Raw genomic sequence first — 22,458 nt, 5'->3', positions numbered from 1 at the left:
TCTCTTTCAAACCGGAATGATGACATGTCTAATGCATTTTGAAGAGTCAACAGGAATCTAAAAGAAAATACATACGTCTTTTTACCAAATAAGTGTAAGCTGAAATTTCTCATATATTGCAATAATTTCAATTATCAGGGTATTTCAAAAGTCGTTAAGTTTGTTAAGATCAGATTGACTTCAAACAAAACTGATGTCGTTCAATGATTGTATTAAAAATGTAATTGTACTGTATGGTACAATTTGTAACCTAAGGTAACTCTTCTGTTATGAAAATGTAGCACTAATGATATTCGATCCAATTTTATTTGTTGCATTCGCTCATACTTTTAGAATGCTTAGAACGTAAAATATTTTTAACGTTTACTTAATGTAGATAACAACAGATCTTTTGCGAATCGTATTCAAATTCTGCCCGGTATGCGACTGAAAACAAGCTGGGACCAGAGATGCTAATAGGCCACTATCCTGCCATCCAGCTCTAAAGTATCACACTCGTAAGACACATCGAAATGGAGACAGCAACCCTTGCAACATATGTGGCTCCTCAGATTAAGCTTCGGTTCAAACCAAGTTCAAATGTCATTTTCTGCCGATTATATTAGATCCGTAAATGGCAAAAGTTTCAGCCCACCGTTTGCCACCCCCCACCCAAGTTCAAGCTGTAGAATGTAGAATGTAGCAAACCTGTGCAACATATTGGCTCCGATCCATTTGTACTGATATTTACACAATTAAGAGCCTTCTTCTTTTCGTTTAGAATGAGCATGACTGTCTAGGAAAACATCTCTTCTATAAGTACCTCCATACAAAATAGACGTTAAAAGATTCAAATTTCACTGCGAAAAAGGGCTATGAAAACTTTAGTAATATTGATAAACCAGGAAAATTTTTACAATACAAAAACAATAGTAGCGTCCCAGCAGGAACCATATAATAACCACTAATTGGACAATACATTAACAACAAACAGCCGATTAAAAATCAGCGTTAACTGCTTATTGCGTTAGAATAACAATTGCAAACATTTTGTCAGCTTATTAGGCTTCATTCAGTTACAGCTGAATAATTTTGAACTAACTCTCGATTTGAACCTGTGCAGTGGGTACATTTACCGAAGGAAGGTTTACGACAGTGTTACACGCTCGTAAATAATAACTCATGAACTGAGCAACTCTGACTTAGTTTAGAACGATGTTCATAGACGTCAAAAAATGAGTAGAAGTCCTTTTTGATTTTGAGTAACTTTGACTCACTTTTTGGGTTCCCTCCATATAACTTCTTTCTGAGTAACGTCGCATATAACGACGTCCATTTTGAAAGGTGATTATGATGTGCTTCAGTTTGTAACTTATGTTTTTTAATTGTGTGCGCCTCAGAAGGCATCATAACTGTTTACTATTATTACAAGGTTAAATTATTGATGAATATGTGGTGTCGTTTATTGGTCGTGGCGGATTTCTAGCCAGTAATGAAACTGAACTGTACCCAAAAATTGAGTAATGTCGTACTCAAATTTTGAGTAATAATGACTCATTTTTAAAAACGCCAAGTGTTACTCAGTTTTGAGTATTTGTGTTACTCAATTTTAGAAATGTTGCACTTTTTATGAAAATGCGTCAAATGTTACTCATTTTAGAGTTATTACTTACGAGCGTGTATGATGACAGGTTTATAGTATGCAGCTTTTTACGCACCATAATGGCGGTCGCTATAATGCGTGTTCGTAATATGCGAGTGCCTATAATATAACTAGAGTGGCGCCGTGTCGTCAAAAGTAACGCTGGTAACACTGGTAACACTCAACATCCTTTCTCTTTTCCCCACACGAGTTTAATGGGTTGTTTGCTCAATTGGAATGACACTGACAGATATTTTCTATTCCAATTTTGACAGTGTCGCCACTCTATATATATTTACAGGCACTCTAGCGAACCTCTCTTCTTACGTCAAATTTGCGATTTCCGAAAAATTGGCAACACAAATGTTGCCAGATATATTTTTCTTTTGATAATTATGTATGAAGACTTCAAACTGACGTAAGCAGAGTTGTCAAAAGGCTGGGTAATTTATTACGAACTTTGCATTATAGCGTCCGCCAACATGTCGTAGGGGAAGGGGTGATAAAATGGACACCCCAAGCTATTTCTTGTTTGGAAGCTTGTTTTATAAACATGCTGCCTTCAACGGCACGCTTAGCCGCTGCCATCTGTTCATCGGTCCAGATTTAATTTTGCGTTTTCCAATCCAAACACAAAGCATCTATAATTTTAAATGGAAATTCGCACAATTTCTATACCATCACTATGGGCTGTCCATTTTACCCGCACAGTACGCGTTATTGGAAGTACTCAAAAACATTTAAGGCGACATCCATAAATTACGTAACGCAAAAAATCCAATTTTTGGACCTCCACCCTCCATATGTAACGAAACGTAACGCAAACGCCTACCCCCCATAAAAATTACGTGACGCTGTAGAAGACCTTGTATGAAAATGCTAGTTTTTGGAGGGTCTCTCCAGAGATTTTTGTTACGTAACGCTGATCTTAACCCCCCCCCCTCCCCTATGTAACAAATCGTAACGCTCAAGGATACCCCCCTCCTCCTTATGAGCGTTACGTAATTTATGGATGTCGCCTAAAAATCATTCAAACAATTACTAACCTTCAATGATTTCTGGTGGTTAGTAGTCTGAGTGCAGATTTATGCACAAAAGTCCTTACGAAAAACTGTTTTAAAGAGTAAAACTGTTTTTTTATGTGGTACCACGCTTAACATGTGAAAACATATCCTCATGTATGTTATGGTGATTAAAAAAAACATAAGACAGTGTTTTCATAAGTAACCCATTAAATATTTCCGAGTCTTGTGCAAATGAAAATTCGTAGTCTTTCACGTTGTGGTATCTTGAACCAGTGTGCGCAAATGACTACTTACTATTAATCACTGACCATGTAGATGGTATAGGGATAGAATGAAGACAACAATGAGAGATAGGTAAAACAGTAAAGGAAAGGTCAGTAGATGAGCGACGACACGGAAGCCAACTTGATAGTGAATATTGCTTTACACCTCGTGAGAAAGTATTATTGGTTATTTACGGAGGTACAACAAACTGGCGACGAGAACGGGATTTTTCTAGCAGGTAAGAAACTGTCAAGAGTGTTTTTCTCCCGAAACCTAAAATAACAGATGAACAAAAACTGCAGAAGAGACCTTTTGAGGTTATATACATAAAACCACATGCTGGCGAAGCGAATCAAATCTATATGGTATTCCGGTTAATCCGGAAGGCTGGTGCTGCTGCGCAGAGCAAATTTCCAGAGTATGAAAGCGTTTGCATTTTTTCGGCAGCGCAGGTCAGTTATAAACTGTACGAATGCTTCTGCTGCACAGCACAGTGAAGGTAAAGGGTCAAGGGTGTGACAGTACAAAAATTGTGAGATTAATTTTTCGTTGTTTCTAAGACTTTGTTGTATTTATAGCTACTGTCCCATCTTTAGATCTAGAAGACTGTACCCGGAAGCGATCACAAGTTGACGCACAGGTCGAGGAGACCAGAAAGAGTGTTGGATTCACAGAAAAAAAAATCAGGTAAAAAAAAGTAATAATGGAAAGTATAATAAGTGAATACCAACGGATAATGTATTTTGCAGAATAATTCAAACTTCAGAGGGTGAAAAAAATGGACAAATGGGATATTTTACCATTCAAATTCAAGCTTATGTCACCAGATGAAGTTCGCGATGAATGGCTGCGTTATAAACGCCAATTTGAATATTTAGCACTAGCAAATAACGTCACAAATAAAACACGGCTAAAAAACATATTCTTGGCACGCGCTGGTCCGGATGTCCAAGATGTTTTTAGCAGTATTCCCGGAGCGGATGTGGAGGAAGCAATTGGTGTTGATCCTTTTAAAGTGGCGATAGATAAGTTGAACGAATATTTCGCACCAAAACAACACGAAGCTTATAAGAGACATTTGTTTTGGTCATTGAAGCCATCCGATCTTAGTGAACCATTGGACAAGTTCTTACTGCGGTCGATGGAGGCAGCTAGCAAATGCAATTTTGGAAACACTAAGCAAAAGAGTTACGAAATCAGTATAATCGACAAAGTCATTCAATTAGCACCCTCGGACCTTCGTGAAAAACTGCTGGAAAAGGAAAATCTTTCTCTAAATGATGTCACTCGAATTGTAAGCAGCCATCAATCCATTAAATATCAGGCAGGACAAATAACACACATAGATCGTGGAGAGCATTCCAGATCATCGGAGATGAGCAGGATTCGTAACACTTGGAGAGATTCGGGAATGTTATGTTCTCGCTGCGGACGCAGAGGACATAGTGGAACAGAGCCCAGATGCCCAGCCAGATACAAATCGCGCGATGTTTGTCATAGAACCGGGCACTTTGCCAAATGTTGCAATACAGCATTCAAACGCAGACTGCCGGAATCGGATGGCTCATCAAAGAAACGGATGGAGTACCAGCATATACGTTCATTGGAGAATGAGAAAGAAGAAGGTAAATCATTTTGTTTTGTTTTGAGCATTGGAGATGGAGATGAATTGTTGTGGGTGTCTATTGGTGGAGTACTCGTTGAAATGTTGATTGATTCAGGATGTGAAAAAAATATAATCGACATTGAAACATGGAAGAAACTAAAAAGCCTGGGCGCCAATGTGTGCAACATCCATTTTACCTGTGATCAAAACTTCAAGGGTTATGGAAAAACTTCGAATATACTAAAAGTAAACAAAGTATTCGAATCAACAATCGAGGTTAGTGATTCAGATAAGCAAGTACAGAAAGAAGCAACATTTTACGTATTAGAAGACGGCACACAGCCATTGCTGGGACGAGTGACAGCAAAAGAATTGGGCGTGCTGACATTGGGCTTACCGAAGATTCTGACGGAAGAGATATGCCAATTGAAATCAAATCAAAAACGACCCTTCCCGAAAATAAAGGAAATACAGCTTAATATCCCCATTGATGATAGTGTTACACCGATAAGACAGCTCGCTCGTCGTCCACCGTTGGCGTTACTTGCAAAGATAGAAGAAAAATTGAACTCCTTATTGATTGCAGATATAATTGAGCCAGTGGAAGAGTATAGCTTGTGGGTTTCACCGTTGGTAACAATTGTAAAAGATAATGGGGAGTTAAGATTATGCGTGGATATGAGACGCGCAAATCAAGCGATCAAACGAGAAGCCTACTTGATGCCCACTTTCGATGACTTTCTCCCACAACTAAAACAAGCGAGAGTATTCAGTCGATTAGACATTAAGGATGCATTCCACCAACTGGAGCTTCAGGAATCGTGTCGATACATAACTACTTTTATAACTCATAAAGGCATTTTCCGTTATAAGCGACTAATGTTTGGCATATCATGTGCGCCCGAAATGTTCCAAATGACCTTGGAACAGAATCTATCGGATTGTGAAAATGTAGTAAACTACATCGACGATATCCTGATTTTTGGGCCCGACGAAGCTGAACACGATCGCGTCCTGAGCAAGGTTATGCAAGTTTTGAAATCAAAACATGTACTACTCAATCACGAAAAATGTGTGTACAGAGTCAAGGAAGTTGTTTTTGTGGGACATCACCTTTCCGCGCAAGGTATACGGCCTACACATGACAAATTAGCAGCGTTAAAATCGTTTAGAACTCCTAAGACAGTGGAAGAACTGAAAAGCTTTCTGGGTCTCGTAACCTATGTAGGAAAGTTTATACCCGATTAAGCAACCATCACTGCACCACTAAGACACCTGACTCACATTGGAACCATTTGCAATTGGACGTCAGAACAGGAACAAGCATTTATTGATTTGAAAGGGATGATTTCAAATATTAAAACCTTGCAGTATTTTGATAATTCTCTAAGGACTCGAGTGGTAACAGATGCGTCACCTGTGGGATTGGGAGCTGTATTATTGCAGTTCAACACACCACAAAATGGTACAAACCCCCGCATAATTGCTTATGCGAGTAAAAGCCTTAGTCAAACAGAACAGCAATACTGCCAAACAGAGAAGGAGGCGCTAGCTATTGTTTGGGCAGTCGAACGGCTCTCAATCTATTTACTGGGACGGCGATTTGAGCTCGAAACCGATCACAAACCACTGGAAATTATATTCGGGCCTTGTTCGCGACCGTGTGCACGAATCGAACGATGGGTATTGCGGCTTCAGGCTTATACATACGACATCCGCTATAGAAAGGGATCTGGTAATATAGCCGATTCTTTCTCAAGGCTTTCCGCTGTTAATGATAATGATTTCGATGGTGATAGTAAATTTTTAGTACTCACCATAATGGAATCTATGGCAATCGACACCTGTGAGCTGGAAAAAGCTTCTGGAAATGACTATGAGCTGAGAGCAATACGCGAAAGTATGAGAAACGGAAACTGGAGCCGATCAGAAGTGAAACCTTATGAAATGTTCCGGAACGAACTAGGTTTTGTAGGAGATATATGGGTACGTGGAACGAAACTGGTCGTTCCAAAAATACTACGATGCAGAATACTTACGTTGGCGCATGAAGGCCACCCGGGTGAATCCGTCATGAAGCAGAGATTGAGGGACCGTGTTTGGTGGCCTGGAATGGATCGTGATATTGCGAAATTTGTATCAACTTGCGAAGGTTGCAGACTGGTAGCACTCCCTAGCAAACCTGAACCCATGCAACGTAGAGCACTCCCGACAAAACCTTGGGTGGATGTCGCCATAGATTTTATGGTCCCTTTGCCTACAGGCGAGAATCTCATGGTGATAATTGACTATTTCAGTCGGTATAAGGAAATAGAAATAATGAAACAAATCACAGCAGAAGAGACAATAGCACGATTGCATAAAATATTTACACGTTTGGGTTTTCCAGTAACTATCACTTTAGACAATGCCCGACAGTTTACAAGTGTGAAATTTGAGAGTTACTGTAAACAACACGGTATTCATTTAAATTGTTCAACGGCTTAGTGGCCGCAGGAGAACGGTTTAGTAGAACGTCAGAACCGCTCATTACTAAAACGACTTCAGATCAGCCATGCTTTGGGACGAAACTGGAAAGACGATCTGATGGATTATCTAATAATGTACTACACTAGTCCGCATTCAGCGGTCTCCGCAGAAGAAGGCGGAGACGGATGCGGCGAAGTCTGGAGGTGGAAAAACGGCGAATCCGTCGGTGTCCACACCAGACATCTCGGTAGACGGTCCCTTGCTAGTCAAGGCCGTCGAAAGGTGTATGGACACGCGGCCAAGAGTGGCGGTGCTGTCTGAACAACTCGATGCCATAATCGAGTTCTTGGCGAACAGGCGAAACATCGCTGGCGACCTGAAGCAGAGCCTCCTCCTGCTTCGGAGCACCATTGATGAAGCCAGAAAGGAGCACGAAGAACTCGTAGCTCGGGTGAAGGCGGCCGAGAAAGCGGCCAGGACCGGGAGGGCGACTGCATCTAAAGAGGTGCAGACAGACGCCCCCTCGTTCGCGTCGGTCTGCTCCACGGGGCAGGTCGCTAAGCGAACGAGGCAGTCCCCGGGGGAAACGGCCCCCGGGAACACCAAGAAACGATTGGTCGTGCTACTCCCACGGGAACACACGCCAACCGGTTCAAGGTCCACCGCGGAAAAGGCACAGGTGGAGGCTACGGGCAACCCTTGGACTACCGTAGAGGGTAGGAAGCGTCGGGAAGGTGCGACGCGACATGATGGCGGAGCGGCCAGAGGACCAAAAAAGGTCAAAAAGGCGCGGAGTAGGGGTGATGCCCTCATACTCAAGACGGATGGGTCGAAGTACTCAGAAGTCTTGAAGAAGATGAGGGGGGAAACCCAGCTCAAGGATCTGGGGGCGGATGTGCGGAGTATCCGCCGATCTCGCACTGGCGAGATGATACTTGAGCTCCGGAAGGACGCCAAGAACAAGGGGGCTACCTACAAAACGGTAGCTGAAAAGGTCCTAGGGAAGGAGGTGCAAGTGCGGGCACTCACCTCAGAAGTGACTCTCCAGCTTAAAAACCTGGACGAAATCACTGAGGGGTGCGACATTGCACAAGCCCTAAAAGCGAAGTGCGGGGTGGAGGTGGCTAAGGAGTCAATCCGCCTCCGCAAAGGTCCGGCGGGGACCCAGATAGCTACCTTCCGACTACCGTCGGCGGACGCTAACCGAAGCTAAGTTGAAGGTCGGCTGGTCTGTATGTCCTCTGGGCATACTACAGCAACCAGACATTTGCTTCCGGTGCTTCGAGGGCGGACATAAGTCCTGGACCTGCAAGGGGCCCGATAGGAGCCAGCTGTGCAGGCGATGTGGAGGTGCAGGCCATAAAGCAAAGGACTGTGTGGAGTCTCCCAAGTGCATGGTATGTTCCGGAAAACGGGACGCCAAACACTTTATGGGAGACCCCAGGTGCCCAGCCGGTAAGCCGGCTGCGAAACCACGGGCGTAAGAGTGACGCAACTGAACCTGAACCATTGCTTCGCGGCTCAGCAGCTGCTACACCAAGCAGCCACTGAGTCGTTGTCGGACATCGCCGTCATATCGGATCCCTACCACATCCCTCCCGGAAACGGTAACTGGGTTGCGGATAAGTCCAGTTTGGCGGCCATATGTACGACGAGCAAGTTCCCGGTTCAGGAGGTTGTCTCAACCTCAGAAGAAGGGTACGTAGTTGCTAAGGTAAACGGAGTGCTCTACTGCAGTTGCTATGCTCCGCCACGTTGGTCTACCGAAAGGTTCACCCAGATGGTCGACCTCCTATCCATGGAGCTAACGGGCCTAACGCCGTTGGTGGTGGCGGGCGACTTCAACGCTTGGGCTGTTGAGTGGGGAAGTCGCTTCACGAACCAGAGGGGCCAGATCTTGTTGGGGGCTTTTGCAAAGCTCAACCTAGATCTGGCCAACGTTGGGAACAAAAGTACATTTAGCAGAAATGGTGCGGAGTCGATCATCGACGTGACGTTCTCCAGCCCAGGACTGATCAAGAACTGGAGGGTAGACGATGGCTACACTAATAGCGACCACCAGGCGGTCTGTTATAGTGTAGACAACAACGAGAGGCGGCAAGCGACGGGTAGAGCCAACACTCCGACCGTTCGCGGGTGGAAGACATCGCACTTTGATGCCGAGGTATTCGAAGAGGCAATGAGAAGGGAGCGCGAGGGGGGCAGTTGGCTCCGCCCGACTGCTGACCAACTAGTTGCTATGCTATCGCGGGCGTGCGACGCCACCATGCCTAGGACTCGCCAACCTAGGAATGGAAAGCCACCGGTTTACTGGTGGACGGACGCGATAGCCGACCTTCGCAGTGCGTGCCTCCATGCAAGACGGAGGATGCAGCGTGCGCGAAACGAAGAAGAGAGGACAGAGCGCCGCGCAGCATTCAGTTCGGCAAGATCGATGCTAAAGAGTGCGATAAAGGCCAGCAAGAGGGCCTGCTTCGATAGGCTATGTGCGAGTGCCAATACAAATCCGTGGGGTGACGCCTACAGGATCGTAATGGCCAAGACTAAAGGCGCGCTGGCGCCTGCAGAGCGATCACCAGCGATGCTGGAGCGTATCATCGAGGGACTCTTTCCACGCCACGAGCCAAGTCCTTGGCCTCCGGCAGTCGAGTCTCACGTCCGACGTTCCAGTATCTCAGACATAGACCAGAGATGGTCGGCCAACCTGCCGAGCATCCAATCCGTGAGCGACGACAGCCGTGTCGAGGCAGGGGAGGTGGCAAGGGTTATGAATGAGGAACTCATCGTGATCGCCAAATCCCTAAAGGTGAGCAAGGCACCGGGACCGGATGGTACTCCTAACCTGGCGATCAGGCTGGCGATAAAAACGGCCCCCGGGCTGTTCAGGGCAGTCATGCAGAGGTGCCTGGATGACTGTCTCTTTCCGGACAGGTGGAAGCGGCAGAGACTGGTCTTATTGCCGAAGGCTGGGAAACCGCCAGGGGACCCATCGGCATATAGGCCTATCTGCCTGCTGGACACCGCGGGCAAGGTGCTTGAGAGGATCATCCTCAACAGACTGGTGAGGTTCACGGAGGGTGTACACGGTCTGGCAAGTAACCAGTTCGGCTTCCGGAAGGGCAGGTCCACGCTGGACGCAATCTCTTCCGTCATCAAGACGGCGGAGGTAGCAATCCAGCGCAAGAGAAGGGGAATACGCTACTGCGCAATCGTCACGCTCGACGTGAAGAATGCGTTCAATAGTGCCAGTTGGGACTCCATAGCGCTCGCGCTCAGGAGCATCCATGTACCGGTGTCGCTGTACAAGATTCTGGAAAATTATTTCCAGAATCGAGTACTTGTTTACGACACGGAGGAGGGTCAGAAGTGCGTCCCAATTACCACAGGAGTTCCGCATGGTTCTATCCTGGGCCCGGTGTTGTGGAGTGTCATGTATGACGGAGTGTTGAAACTCAAGTTCCCTGTAGGGGTTGTGATCGTCGGCTTTGCAGACGACATAACGCTGGAGGTTTACGGCGAGTCTATCGAGGAGGTCGAGTTGACGGCCGCGCACTGTATACGCAAGGTCGAGGACTGGATGCGCTCCAGGAAACTGGAGCTCGCGCATCATAACACGGAGGTCACGGTTGTGAACAACCGTAAATCGGAGCAACAGGCGGTGGTCAGAGTCGGAGACTGCACCATCACCTCGAAGCGATCCCTGAAGCTCTTGGGGGTTATGGTGGACGACAAGCTCACGTTCGGGAGTCACGTCGACTATGCCTGTAAGAGGGCCTCATCGGCTATTGCAGCACTATCTCGTATGATGTCCAATAGCTCAGCGGTTTATGGCAGCAAGCGAAGACTTCTTGCCAGCGTGGTTTCGTCCATACTTAGGTATGGTGGGCCAGTGTGGTCCAGAGCGCTAGGTACTAACAGTTACCGTGGTAAACTGGAAAGTACCTACAGGCTCATGTGCCTGAGAGTTGCGAGTGCGTATCGTACGGTGTCATACGATGCAATCTGTGTCTTGTCCGGCATGATGCCTATCAGCATCGCCATCAAGGAGGACAGAGAGTGTTTCGACCAACGTGACACAAGGGGCATACGAGGTACCAGAAGGTCATTCTCGATGCTCCGCTGGCAGCGGGAATGGTCCAACTCCACAAAGGGCAGATGGACGCACCGACTCATACCGGAGATATCCGGCTGGGTCGGGAGACGGCATGGTGAAGTGAACTTCCACCTGACACAAATCCTGTCAAGCCATGGTTGTTTCAGGCAATATCTGCACAGGTTCGGACACGCGATGTCCCCCATGTGTCCCGAGTGCGTGGAGGAGGAGGAGACTGCTGAGCATGTCTTCTTCGTATGCCCCCGTTTCGCAAGAGCGAGGAGCAACATGATGGCTGTGAGCGGGCCTGGCACTACTCCGGACAATCTAGTCCGGAGGATGTGCGACGACCCGGACATCTGGAACGTGGTCTGTGCGGCCGCCTCTCAGATTGTTCTGGAGCTGCAACGTGTGTGGCGGGTCAACCACCAACACGCCAGTGGTAGCTAATTACCAGTCTCCAGGTAGTTAGCTAGGAGGTTATAAGAGTAAAGAGGGTGCATCACGCACAAAAGCCACTCCCCGACGTAATACTTAACCGTCGTTCCGGGAAGACCAGGGCTGGAGACTGGAGGGGTTTTAGTGGGTCGGGACAGGGATCAGTAGGTGTCTGGACGAGTGTAACTACCCCAGCATCTCTCCCCTAGTCTCATCCCCACACCCTGAGTTCTCTTAAGTGAGTACGTCATAGTTAACAAAGAAGGTTCTCGTGTTACGGTTCAAAATAAAGAATCAGGCAAAACATACCTACGAAACGCTTCTCATTTAAAACGAGTTCAAGACGGTGATATCGAGACGACAGAACCACCCTCAACTTCACCTGGACACTCAGAACAAAATGTATCAGAATCATCCCCTTCGACATCAAAACCTCAGGTATTAATCGAACCTGAATCTTTCAGGGCACGCAGAGAACGATTCAACGACTTTGTATTAAACAATTTTTGAAAAAGAATAAATTTGATTATTAATAAAGAAAAGGAGATGTGGTATCTTGAACCAGTGTGCGCAAATGACTACTTACTATTAATCACCGACCATGTAGATAGTATAGGGATAGAATGAAGACAACAATGGTAAAACAGTAAAGGAAAGGTCAATTGATGAGCGACGACACGAAAGCCAACTTGATAGTGAATATTGCTTTACCTCGTGAGAAAGTATTATTGGTTATTTACGGAGGTACAACACACGTGATGGCATCCATGTGGCTTCCACACACTACAACCACATACCTAAGGCATACGTAACACTCAGAACTTACCTTACCAAACAGTCCCAAGCCGTGGTGTGGCCTTTGCTGTACGTAAGAGTCGTTTCCATTCCACTCGGTCCATGGCTGCAGTTCGCCAGCTCTGCAGTCTGCGTAGGGTCCGCAGGTCGTCTTCTACCTGATCGATCCACCTAGCCCGCTGAGCACCTCTCCATCTCGTCCCTGACGGATTGGATTCAAGAACCATCTTTGCCGGGCTGTCGTCTGACATCTTTACAACATGCCCAGCTCATCTGCCAATCTAAGCAGTGTAGACAATAGATGGCTCCCCAAGCAGCTCCTGCAGTTCGTGGTTCATTCACCTTCTCCACACTGCATTCTCCATCTGCAGTCCACCAAAGGTGGTACGCAACTACTTCCGCTCGAAGACCGCAAGGGCGCGATGATCCTTCACAAGCATAGTCCATGTCTCATGCCCGTAGAGACCGGTCTGATCAGCGTCTTGTAGATGGTTAACTTGGTGCGGCGACTAATTCTACTCGATCGGAGCGTCCTCCGGAGACCAAAGTATGCACGATTTCCACAATGCGCCGTTGAATTTTATCTGCTGGTCTTCTCGTGAACCCCTTCCTTTCATGTACTTCGTCTTCGATGCATTGATGACCAGTCCAATCCGTTTGGCTTCGGCCTTTAGTCCAATGTACGTATCCGCCATCTTCACAAAGGTCCGAGCCACAATGTTGATATCGTCGGCGAAACCAAACAGTTAAACCGACTTTTGGAATATCGTGCCACTCGTGTTAATCTCCGCTCTTCTAATGACACCTTCCAATGTTTAACAGTAGGCACGAGAGACCCGGTACTTGCAGCACTCCAGCTCTGAATAAAACCACTGTTTGAGTAGTTTATGAAGGCGGTGTACCTGCGCAGCCCTTCATTTCCCTCGTTCCCACTCGAAAAATGCTGCATTGATTTTGTAAAGAACCTGTCGACAGTTCCTTATGAGATTTTCTTTGGCGTTCGGTAAAGCCGAGAAAAAGAAAATTCACTTTGTTCATTAGTTGCAGTTTAGAGCAGTTGGACAGGACGGGGTACAGAGTACTACGGGGCAACGTGTGTTAGAAAAAAAACGCCAGTGTTACGTATGTCTTAAGGCTGGATTACACTCTTTGACCAAGCGTCAAATATTTGTCACTTTTTGATAGATAAAAATTTGGTCAAAGATAATTGTTTGTCACTCTCCAATTTTTACATGTGGCAAACAACTATCAAGATGTCAAATAAATTTGACCATTATGTCAGATGGTCAACTATTTGACCATTGGTCAAAGAGTGTGATACAGGCTTTATATATTTATGTGCTACAACTCGCCTTCAACCTTAAATTCAGCATCGCCGTAAAATCAACTTCAACAACAACAATATCGAACGCTTAGCCTTGGGGCTAATAGCGGTCTCGATCAACTAGATTAGTTGAGAGAATTCGTTATCGATATTGTTTTGGCATATTTTATATGTGTAGGATAAGTACAACGATATACCGTGCCCCAGTGCTGAGTCGAGAAAATTTCCAGCTCGAAAAGATCCTCGACTCGATCGGGAATCGAACCCGATATCACAACCGTGTAAGGGATCATTCAAATAATACATAACGCTCTAGGGGGTGGGGGGGTATTCAGCGGAGCGTTATATTGCATGTGGCAAACATGTAAAATTGCGTTACATGGGGGTGGGTGGGTATTGAAAATTGCCAGATTCCGCGTTATGTAATATTTGAATGGTTCCTAAGAGAACTAGCCGACCGACATCGCTTACAGACAGAGATGCCAGATATACAGACAAATCTGTATTATACAGACTTTCTGTGTTGCGATACAGACACGCATAAGCCTACAGATTTTATACAGACATTTAGTATAATACAGATATTACACAGATATCTGATATTCTACATAATGGTTTTACCAGTATACACAAAAAAACGAACACAAAAACCAAAAGTCACTGTAGCCGTTGCTGGAAAAAGTGAACTAGGAACTGAACACTTTGCAGAACATATTAATCTTGCGTTTTTGAGAGTGAAATCATGACAACGGGAATCGAGTCAGGCTATCGGGGTTTTTATCGGCCCCGTGGGCACTGATCTGCCTGTTTCGCCCCCAGTAACAAACAGCTGATTGTCTCGATCGATTGCCATGCAGGTTATATTGGTGAAAAGACCGTTTGTTCTATTCGGAGCAATATACAACGTTGAAGAATTGCTTAAAATGTCCCAAACCTTGAAGGTACTATTTTTATAGCCGCGAGACTTCCGCCATCATGTATTAGTTTAGCTACATTACGACGAACGACGATTTTTATCACGGGAAAGACTCTTGCTTCTATGTGTTACTTAGATTTAAAAGATAAATTAGTTATCGATTAATCGACCAACTATGATAGACTCGAAAAAGAACAATCAAAACGAGCAGTAAAACAAAACAATCTGACAGGTCGACAAATAATTAGGTATCAATGTATCGGTAACTTTTTTTCGCAGCGGTATACAGACTTATACAGACATTTTTATGGATTATACAGACTTGCCAAAAAAAAGTCTGGCATCTCTGCTTACAGAGCCAACAGAAGTATTTTACGTACTATGCAGACAATTCCTTGAAGAGGCGGGCAAACAGGCACTTGAACTGAGGCGGGATAAAGAGCGAGCAATGAAATAAAACGAAGAAAACAAAAGTTTGACATTACTGATAACACAAATTGTTCTGCGTGTATTCTGCTGACTTTTTTCCTCAATCAATCGGCAGAAAAATTTACATTTTGGTAGAAAGTCTACATTAAAGCATCCTTTTCATTGCAATGAATACCTAGTGTTTATAGTGTATGTTCGATGTTTGGAACAGTAATGAATTGAATTCACGATAACTCCGAAGTTTTCGCAATTTTCCATTACCCTGTGTAACTAAGTTCTAGACAAAATTATGATGGCTTTATTTCGACAAAAACGCATTAGAAGCATCACAAAAGATGACTTCTGGGTGATATTTGCCTTTGTTGTACTTCTAAATGGTACCAATCTAAAGTTAAAGACATTTGCGAAAGGAACCGCTTCGGATGATCATCCCAGCACGCCGGATGAACAGCAGCAACAACTCCAACCACAGGAAATAAAATGCCCTCATATGATGAAGCAAATATTTGATGGATATGCTCCAATTGGTAAGTTCAAAGGCCATTAGTCACATTTGCGAGCATTGATGTCTTACCGACACATGTCTCGGCAGGTGGTTTGTTTTATCGATTGGCGCAGTAATTGTATTCAAGAAAATTTAGCACAATGTTTTAGAATTGTAACAATAACAAATAACTCATCGAGCTCTATCGCAGTATATCATATAAAAGTTCAATAGAAAAACTCGAAAGCTCGACAAGAGATACACACTTAAAAACCTTATCTGTATTATATTTTTTTTACATTTCGCAGGCGGTCGAGAAGCTGGCAATTATACCGAGTACAGCGGAGCCAGCTCTTTGAAACCATGTGTACATCAATGCTGTGCCAAGGGTGACGGTTGTAATACGGCATTCATGTTTAACAAAACTTGTTACCATGTGCGCTGCCTAAGCAATGAATTGTGCCTGCCAGCGAAAAAGAAAAATTTATCGACACCGCTACAAATGGTATTGGTAAATCCAGTTGGCACTGTTGGAGATGGCATGGCCGACGGATGGTGGGAAATACTTAAAAACGCCAATCCGCAGGAAAGCAGACATGCGGAACCCGGTGATAGTAGCATGGTTTCCGAAGGAGACAGCATTTTGAAGAAACTGAAAAACATTTACAATCTGGGACGGAACCGTGAAGATATAGTGGATGGAGTTTACAATACACCCCTGAAACAGCTGGCTGATTATGACTTTGGGAAATACTCTGGGAATTATCTTAATGATCAGTACGATGATATGCTTATAGACGAAACAAAGCTATATCCAGAAGATAAGGCCTTATCAACCGTCACTTGCGAAGTTGGAAATGACAGTACTTGTCCAAAGAATGAGCTCTGCGTTCGATTGACCGAGTCTGTTACAGGGTTATGTGTGTGTCCGGAACACTTCGAGAGAAATAATAAAAACGCTTGCATGAAATCAAAACAAATCGTACCACAAACATTGACAGCTCAGAAACTCATCATGAACAATATTCATAGCGAGGCAGGTGAAATAGATGAAGGCAACCAGGAACCGAAAAAATTAACAGTATCGGTAGTTTCCAAAGATGTTCGTTTGCCAGACAACGAAGCCGTTTTGTCGGCATACGTTATTCCTGATGAGGCCACAAGCGGAGACAAATACACATACTCATGGTCTTTGATTTCGCAACCGTCTAAAGGCGATAGTAATGCCACAATCACAGATCAAACTAAGCCTCAAGCAAAGTTATCCAAACTCACAGCGGGTTTGTATCGATTTAAAGTAACTGTTACTGGTCAAAATGGCTGGTATGGTGAAGCCTATCCGAACATTACAGTCTTACCAGAACAGAAAATTAACAAAGCTCCTGAAGTTAGCATTACCCCTGCTGAACAAACTGTTAAACTGCCCAATCAAGAAGCAATCCTTGACGGAAGTGCTTCTAAGGATGATGATAAAATCGTTACCTGGCAATGGGAGCTTGTGCAAGGTCCGTTGGGCTATCAAGCGGAATTGCCGGCCGTCGCTACCCTGCAGCTTAAAAACCTCACCATTCCTGGCAAGTACACCTTCAAACTGACAGTGATCGATTCAGAGAAGTTATCCAGCAGTGCTACAGCCACTATAGAAGTTTTAAAAGAGATTGATTATCCGCCGGAAGCGAACGCCGGACAGAATGTTATTCTATATCTGCCAAACAATAATGTGACACTTAATGGTTCGTTGAGTAAGGATGACCACGAGATTGTCGCTTGGGAGTGGACCAAAGCCAGCACAGATCAATCAAAAGCAGTAGACATGCAGAACACAAGAACACCCTACCTGCAACTGTCCAATTTGGAAGAAGGTGTATACGCGTTTGAGCTTAAAGTAACGGATGCTAAAAACCAAAGCAGCACTTCTACCGTGCACGTTTTTGTGAAAATGCCAACCAATATGCCACCTGTTGCCAATGCAGGGTCCAATTATACTGTCGTTCTACCGCAAAACTGGGCTATACTGAATGGAACCAGCTCTAAGGATGACATGAAAATTACAAGCTGGAACTGGCGACAGATAAGCGGTCCTAGTACGGCTTTGATGCTAAACGGAAACAGCTCGGTAAGATAATTTTTAATAAAAAACCTCTTAGAAACTGTGTAAAATATGTTATTTTTCAGCTTGCCAATGCAACATCGTTAACAATTGGGGAGTATATATTCGAATTAACCGTTGGCGACGAGGTTAACAATAACGCCAGTGATCGTGTAAAGATTACCGTAGTGCAGGAACGAAATACAGCCCCAGTAGCAAATGCTGGGGGAGATCAGAGTGTCACATTACCTACCAATGCTATTGTGCTGAATGGTACTCGTTCGTACGACGACTTGGGTATTGCCAACTATAGCTGGACGCGTGAATCTGGTAGCTTGGCTATTGGAACTATCGTAGATAAAAGTGATCGCAAACCTGTGCTAATAGTGAGATATTAACCAACAATAAATGCATACACTTTAATTAATTTCAACTATTTACAGTTAACAAACATCGTTCCTGGAAGGTACGTGTTCAAACTAACGGTTACTGATGGCCAAGGATTATCAGGCACCGATACCGTTAGTGTCATCGTTCATCCAGATCCACTCGTAATGAATCTGGTCGAACTGACGCTAACAATGGAAGCAATTGTTTTGACTCAATCGGAATTGGACTCATTGCAACAGAAGCTCGTTCTTCTGATAGGAGACAACACTGCACAGCTGCACATTCGCGAGTTGAAAATCGAGCATAGAACCGGTCAAGTTGTAATCGTATTTTACGTTGAGAAAAACGAGGTATCGTCTTGATTTAACATAGAATTAACAACAAATTATAATTCACTCTTTCAGGGCAAAGAAAACTCCCAAATAATGCCAGCGCTGGAGGTTGAAAAAATACTCAAGGAAAAGTTTTGGCGGGATTATACTATTTTGGGTACTTCGGTAGCCGAGATTCGCACTACAATCTGCCAAAACTCCTGCTCGGGACATGGAGTTTGTAATGCAGAAACTAGGGATTGCATGTGCCAGAGTTTCTGGATGCCCGACATTTTCTTCTTCTGGGGTGTTGCAGAAGCGAATTGTGGTTAGTATTTTGGCCTTTTTTTATATCCAGTATATCTGCGCAAGTATATTTTTTCTTCATTAATATTATTCTTGTTCAGATTGGTCGATTCTCTACGTCATTATCGGAGTTTTTATAATGTTTCTAATACTATCTGGCATTTGCTGGGGCATCACGTGTCTATGCCGAAGGCCTGCTAAACCTCGTGTTAGAAGCAAAACACAAAAATATTCATTGTTGGGAACGCATGAAGACGAGCTGCCGTCATGTGAGTATCATAATATCGGTTCTTCAAATTTCCAATTTTGCAATGGTCGATGTTTTTGTTCAAACAGCTTCAATACTTTTGGCATTAGTTCATTTTTTATTGGGAATAGTAATGAAACGAAACTGAGTTTTTCAGTCAATAATTCCAAAAAAGCAAATTATGCGTTTACACCTTTCTTAAAAAACTTTAAAAATCAAAAAATATAAATATATTTGTACCTAACGATATAAGCTAAAATAACTCTGTATGCAATTTGCGGTGAGTCGCAACCAGAGCCTGTTTTTTTTAAAAGAGTCAAAACTAGCGAACCCAAAGCAATAAAGTAATTGATGCGATATTATTTAATATTTGTCAAATAAACATAAAATTATTTACCTGCGTGACAAAGCTGATTTCTACGGTGCCAATGAGATGTATATTGCTGTTCTACACATATTTGTCCCATGTTCCAAATCATGCAAACGAGAAAAACGATGTTAAAGTTTTACAATACTTTTACGCATTGCGTCAATGTGACAAATGCAATTATGGGCTTCTAACCAGTTTTGCCTTGCAATAGACTGTTTTCAATAAATCTAGTTGAAGGTTTTTCGATTTGACACTCTTTTCCATAAAAATACCCACTGGGACAATAATGCCGAGAAATTTGCCTTCCAGTATGTAATTTCTACGCATATCAGTCCCACGTGCATTCGATGTTTCCCAATACAAAGTTCGTACTGGGGATAGAAGGCTGTTTAACCTTTCACGAAAATGATCACGCTAATCTTGTTGTCTTTAAACGCAAGTGATGATAGTCGAGATGAAAGTTTAGTTAATTGAAAAAGTATCAGATAACTTACCATTACAAAGGGAAATTGTTTTTTTTTTTTTGGATTGCCCATTCCTATCATATTTGAGCATTGTTGGGCTTTCACCATTTTGGCTACACACAAAAGACAATTCTTACAACTTCCAATTAGTATGAATCTCATGCGTTTATCTTTTTTTATGCTCGAAAAGGAAGAGCATTCAGATTACAAACCAGCAAACATGACTTAGTTATCCATAACAAAGATATGGATGTACCGCATTTAAATAATCAAGCAAAGTGATTTTCAGTGTCGAATTTCTGAAACCCGTAATGTACCGAACGTTGTTAGGAGAAGTCTTTAGTGCTCAGTAGCACTTCCCAAGTTATAAATGTGGGAATTAGTGGTTAGTGGGATGAATTAGAATAGAAAAAACCTAGTGGGACAAATATGTGTAGAAAATCATCGATGGGACAAACAGACTTGGTATAGTTTTTCAAGATTTTCGGAACAAACAATGTTATTTTTAAAAGTTTTTCAAAAATATACGTGAAAATAGACTCATTGGTGATAAAAAGCGAAAATCGACCAAAAGTAACATGGGACAACTATGCGTAGAACGGCAGTATAAACCTTGAAATGTTCGTTTCGGCTTCTGAAAGTTATGGTTAAAGCCAATTGAGCATTCATTTGAATACATGATACAGCGATTTTATTCCTGTAATACAAACTGGTTCAGTGTTATTAGTGTTTTTACCCTACAGAACAGAAATCAAAAGTTCAATATATGATAAAACTTCCAAGTGCAAAACATCAATATTTGTTTTAATTGTTTGCATATCTAAATTAATTTCTTCTCATCATCTCTGTAATTGTTCGTTGTGATATTACATTATAACTTTTACGATTATTATTACGTTTAATTTCGTTACAGTCAACCGCACCGGAACAGCACTGTCAGACTCCGAGACTGATTCGGATGTTTTGTTCGAGAGCCGCTCGAAGCATAATGGCGTCCCGGGACGTGTTCCCAGCGGTCTGCCGAACGGAGAGGTTCGAAATGGCCATGCTAAGTACAGCACCACTCGCCTTGGTCGACGGATCAAAACCTAGATTCGTACTGCGCACACGTTTCTCACGGTAAGTCAAACTCTACCTGCCTCTATTGGCACAAATGCGCTTTTGTGAAGGATCGACTGTACCAATTGAAGAGGTATTGTAGCTTTCAAAGTTTTAGAAATGATATGGAAAGGCATTGTACTGATTAGTTTTGAATTTAGCGTAACTAATCAAATAACCTGTGTTGCTTTTGTTCCTTTAGCTATATGACTTGGGAGATACACTAAAAAAACAAAGCTACCGTATGGAATGGTATGAATTTGTTCAGTGAATAAGATAAATAATGTGATTTAAAGAAGCCATCGAGTAAACATTAAACACGTACTTACTTATTATTAGCATTATAATTAGTTTGAAGTTGATAGTTCAACTTCATAAAAATACATTCCCATCACTCTTGACATGTAATCACGTAAAAATCAGCAATGCATTTCAACATCCACTAACAAACGTTGTAAATTTTAGTATTGGTTTTGTGTTTTAGTATTACAGAACATGTTATTGAAACTGTATGTGATAAACAAGAAGGATAACGACCTCAGTTATCCCAATACTTTACAAACAATGATTTAGAACCCCTATTTTATGTATCTATGTGTAATGAAAGCCTACATATTCTAGTCCGAGAGCAGTTTGTTAGGTGATACCTACTATTGAACGCAAATCTATTTACGTACGCAACAATCACATAGTTTGTAATATATTGTTTGCCGCGCAGATCGGGTTGACTTTGTACGTTCGCGCGATGTTTATATTTGTTCGCAGCCCTTTTCCACTAACTAAAGTGTGGTTAAATAAACGAAGCGGTTTTAAAGTAAAAAGAAGTAAAACAGAGTAAACACGTTTAGTATTACCAATAAAGTAAAATTCTAACAAACTGAAGGATAATAACATATTTTTTTTGGTACGCCACAAATAAAACTGATATAGAGCAAATATGTAACGTGCATTGTTCACTAAAAATTTTCAAAACGTTCCGAAAATCATCAAAAGATGACAATGCAGTTTTCGACAAATCATTTCATCATTCGAGATAAGAAGTGCATTCGGTCACTAGGCATTGAGAAAATCGCAAATTTATTTCTACGGTATCGTAGAATTAATTCCAGCATTCTAGCATCAACTCTAAAAAGTTTCATTACTGCCCATTATACCTAATTTCTTATTCGTTATTTCTACGATATCGTAGAATTAATTCCAGCATTCTAGCATCAACTCTAAAAAGTTTCATTACTGCCCATTATACCTAATTTCGTTATTCGTACCGATCTTTTAGCCCGCTTGTGCTTATCTTTGTTACACGGAGAAACCCCCAACCCGCCTTACTTGCTCCGCGAAGAAAGACGATTTGTTACTCTATCCTGATGGTCATCTATGACCATGAATTATGAAAATTTAACGAATCTGATCAACAATTTTTTGATGTCTTGGGTGTAGAAAGTAAGAAACCTCCACATCTTTTCCTCCGTGTATAACCGCTCATGAAAAATTAAAAAAAAAAGTAATTAGACGAGGATCTGTGGACATTATTTATCGACCAGAAACCAGAACTAGTAAAAGGTCACTAGGGCACACTGGAACTATTCTGGAATCTTCAGAAGTGTTTTGTCGAGCAGATTCTCTGCGGTGAAATTCGAGAATATTTCGAGGTGGCTTTAGACTCATTGTTAAAATTAGTTTTATAAAGTCATATTTCCCAAAAACAATCATTAAAAAAAT

The 22,458-nt window shown here is 42.9% G+C and overlaps 2 protein-coding genes across 2 annotated transcripts; both read left to right on the top strand.

The window, feature by feature from the left end:
* Positions 1-3,688: 3,688 nt before the first annotated feature.
* Positions 3,689-5,764, top strand: LOC129728483 (uncharacterized protein K02A2.6-like). Its single transcript, XM_055686929.1, has one exon. It carries the CDS (start codon positions 3,689-3,691, stop codon positions 5,762-5,764), a length of 2,076 nt encoding a protein of 691 aa, XP_055542904.1.
* Positions 5,765-15,027: 9,263 nt separating this feature from the next.
* On the top strand, positions 15,028-21,677 carry LOC129726537 (dyslexia-associated protein KIAA0319-like protein). Its single transcript, XM_055683359.1, has 7 exons — positions 15,028-15,507; positions 15,773-17,580; positions 17,640-17,939; positions 17,997-18,293; positions 18,348-18,582; positions 18,662-18,829; positions 20,555-21,677. Exons 1-7 carry the CDS (start codon positions 15,270-15,272, stop codon positions 20,731-20,733), a joined length of 3,225 nt encoding a protein of 1,074 aa, XP_055539334.1. The 5' UTR covers positions 15,028-15,269; the 3' UTR covers positions 20,734-21,677.
* Positions 21,678-22,458: the final 781 nt, after the last annotated feature.

The sequence above is a fragment of the Wyeomyia smithii genome, chromosome 3 (genome assembly GCF_029784165.1).
Source record: "Wyeomyia smithii strain HCP4-BCI-WySm-NY-G18 chromosome 3, ASM2978416v1, whole genome shotgun sequence".
NCBI classification, from domain to species: Eukaryota; Metazoa; Arthropoda; class Insecta; order Diptera; family Culicidae; genus Wyeomyia; species Wyeomyia smithii.
The sequence above is the reverse complement of the archived record's forward strand: the minus strand, read 5'-3'. Positions and strand labels throughout refer to the sequence as shown.

What these genes read in the sequence shown, in the direction of transcription:
- LOC129728483 (XM_055686929.1), top strand. Translation starts at nt 3,689, where the DNA reads ATGGACAAATGGGATATTTTACCATTCAAATTCAAGCTTATGTCACCA.
- LOC129726537 (XM_055683359.1), top strand. Translation starts at nt 15,270, where the DNA reads ATGATGGCTTTATTTCGACAAAAACGCATTAGAAGCATCACAAAAGAT. An exon ending in TGATGGATATGCTCCAATTG is followed by an intron (nt 15,508 to 15,772) that starts GTAAGTTCAAAG and finishes TACATTTCGCAG; the next exon opens with GCGGTCGAGAAGCTGGCAAT. An exon ending in TGAAGACGAGCTGCCGTCAT is followed by an intron (nt 18,830 to 20,554) that starts GTGAGTATCATA and finishes ATTTCGTTACAG; the next exon opens with TCAACCGCACCGGAACAGCA.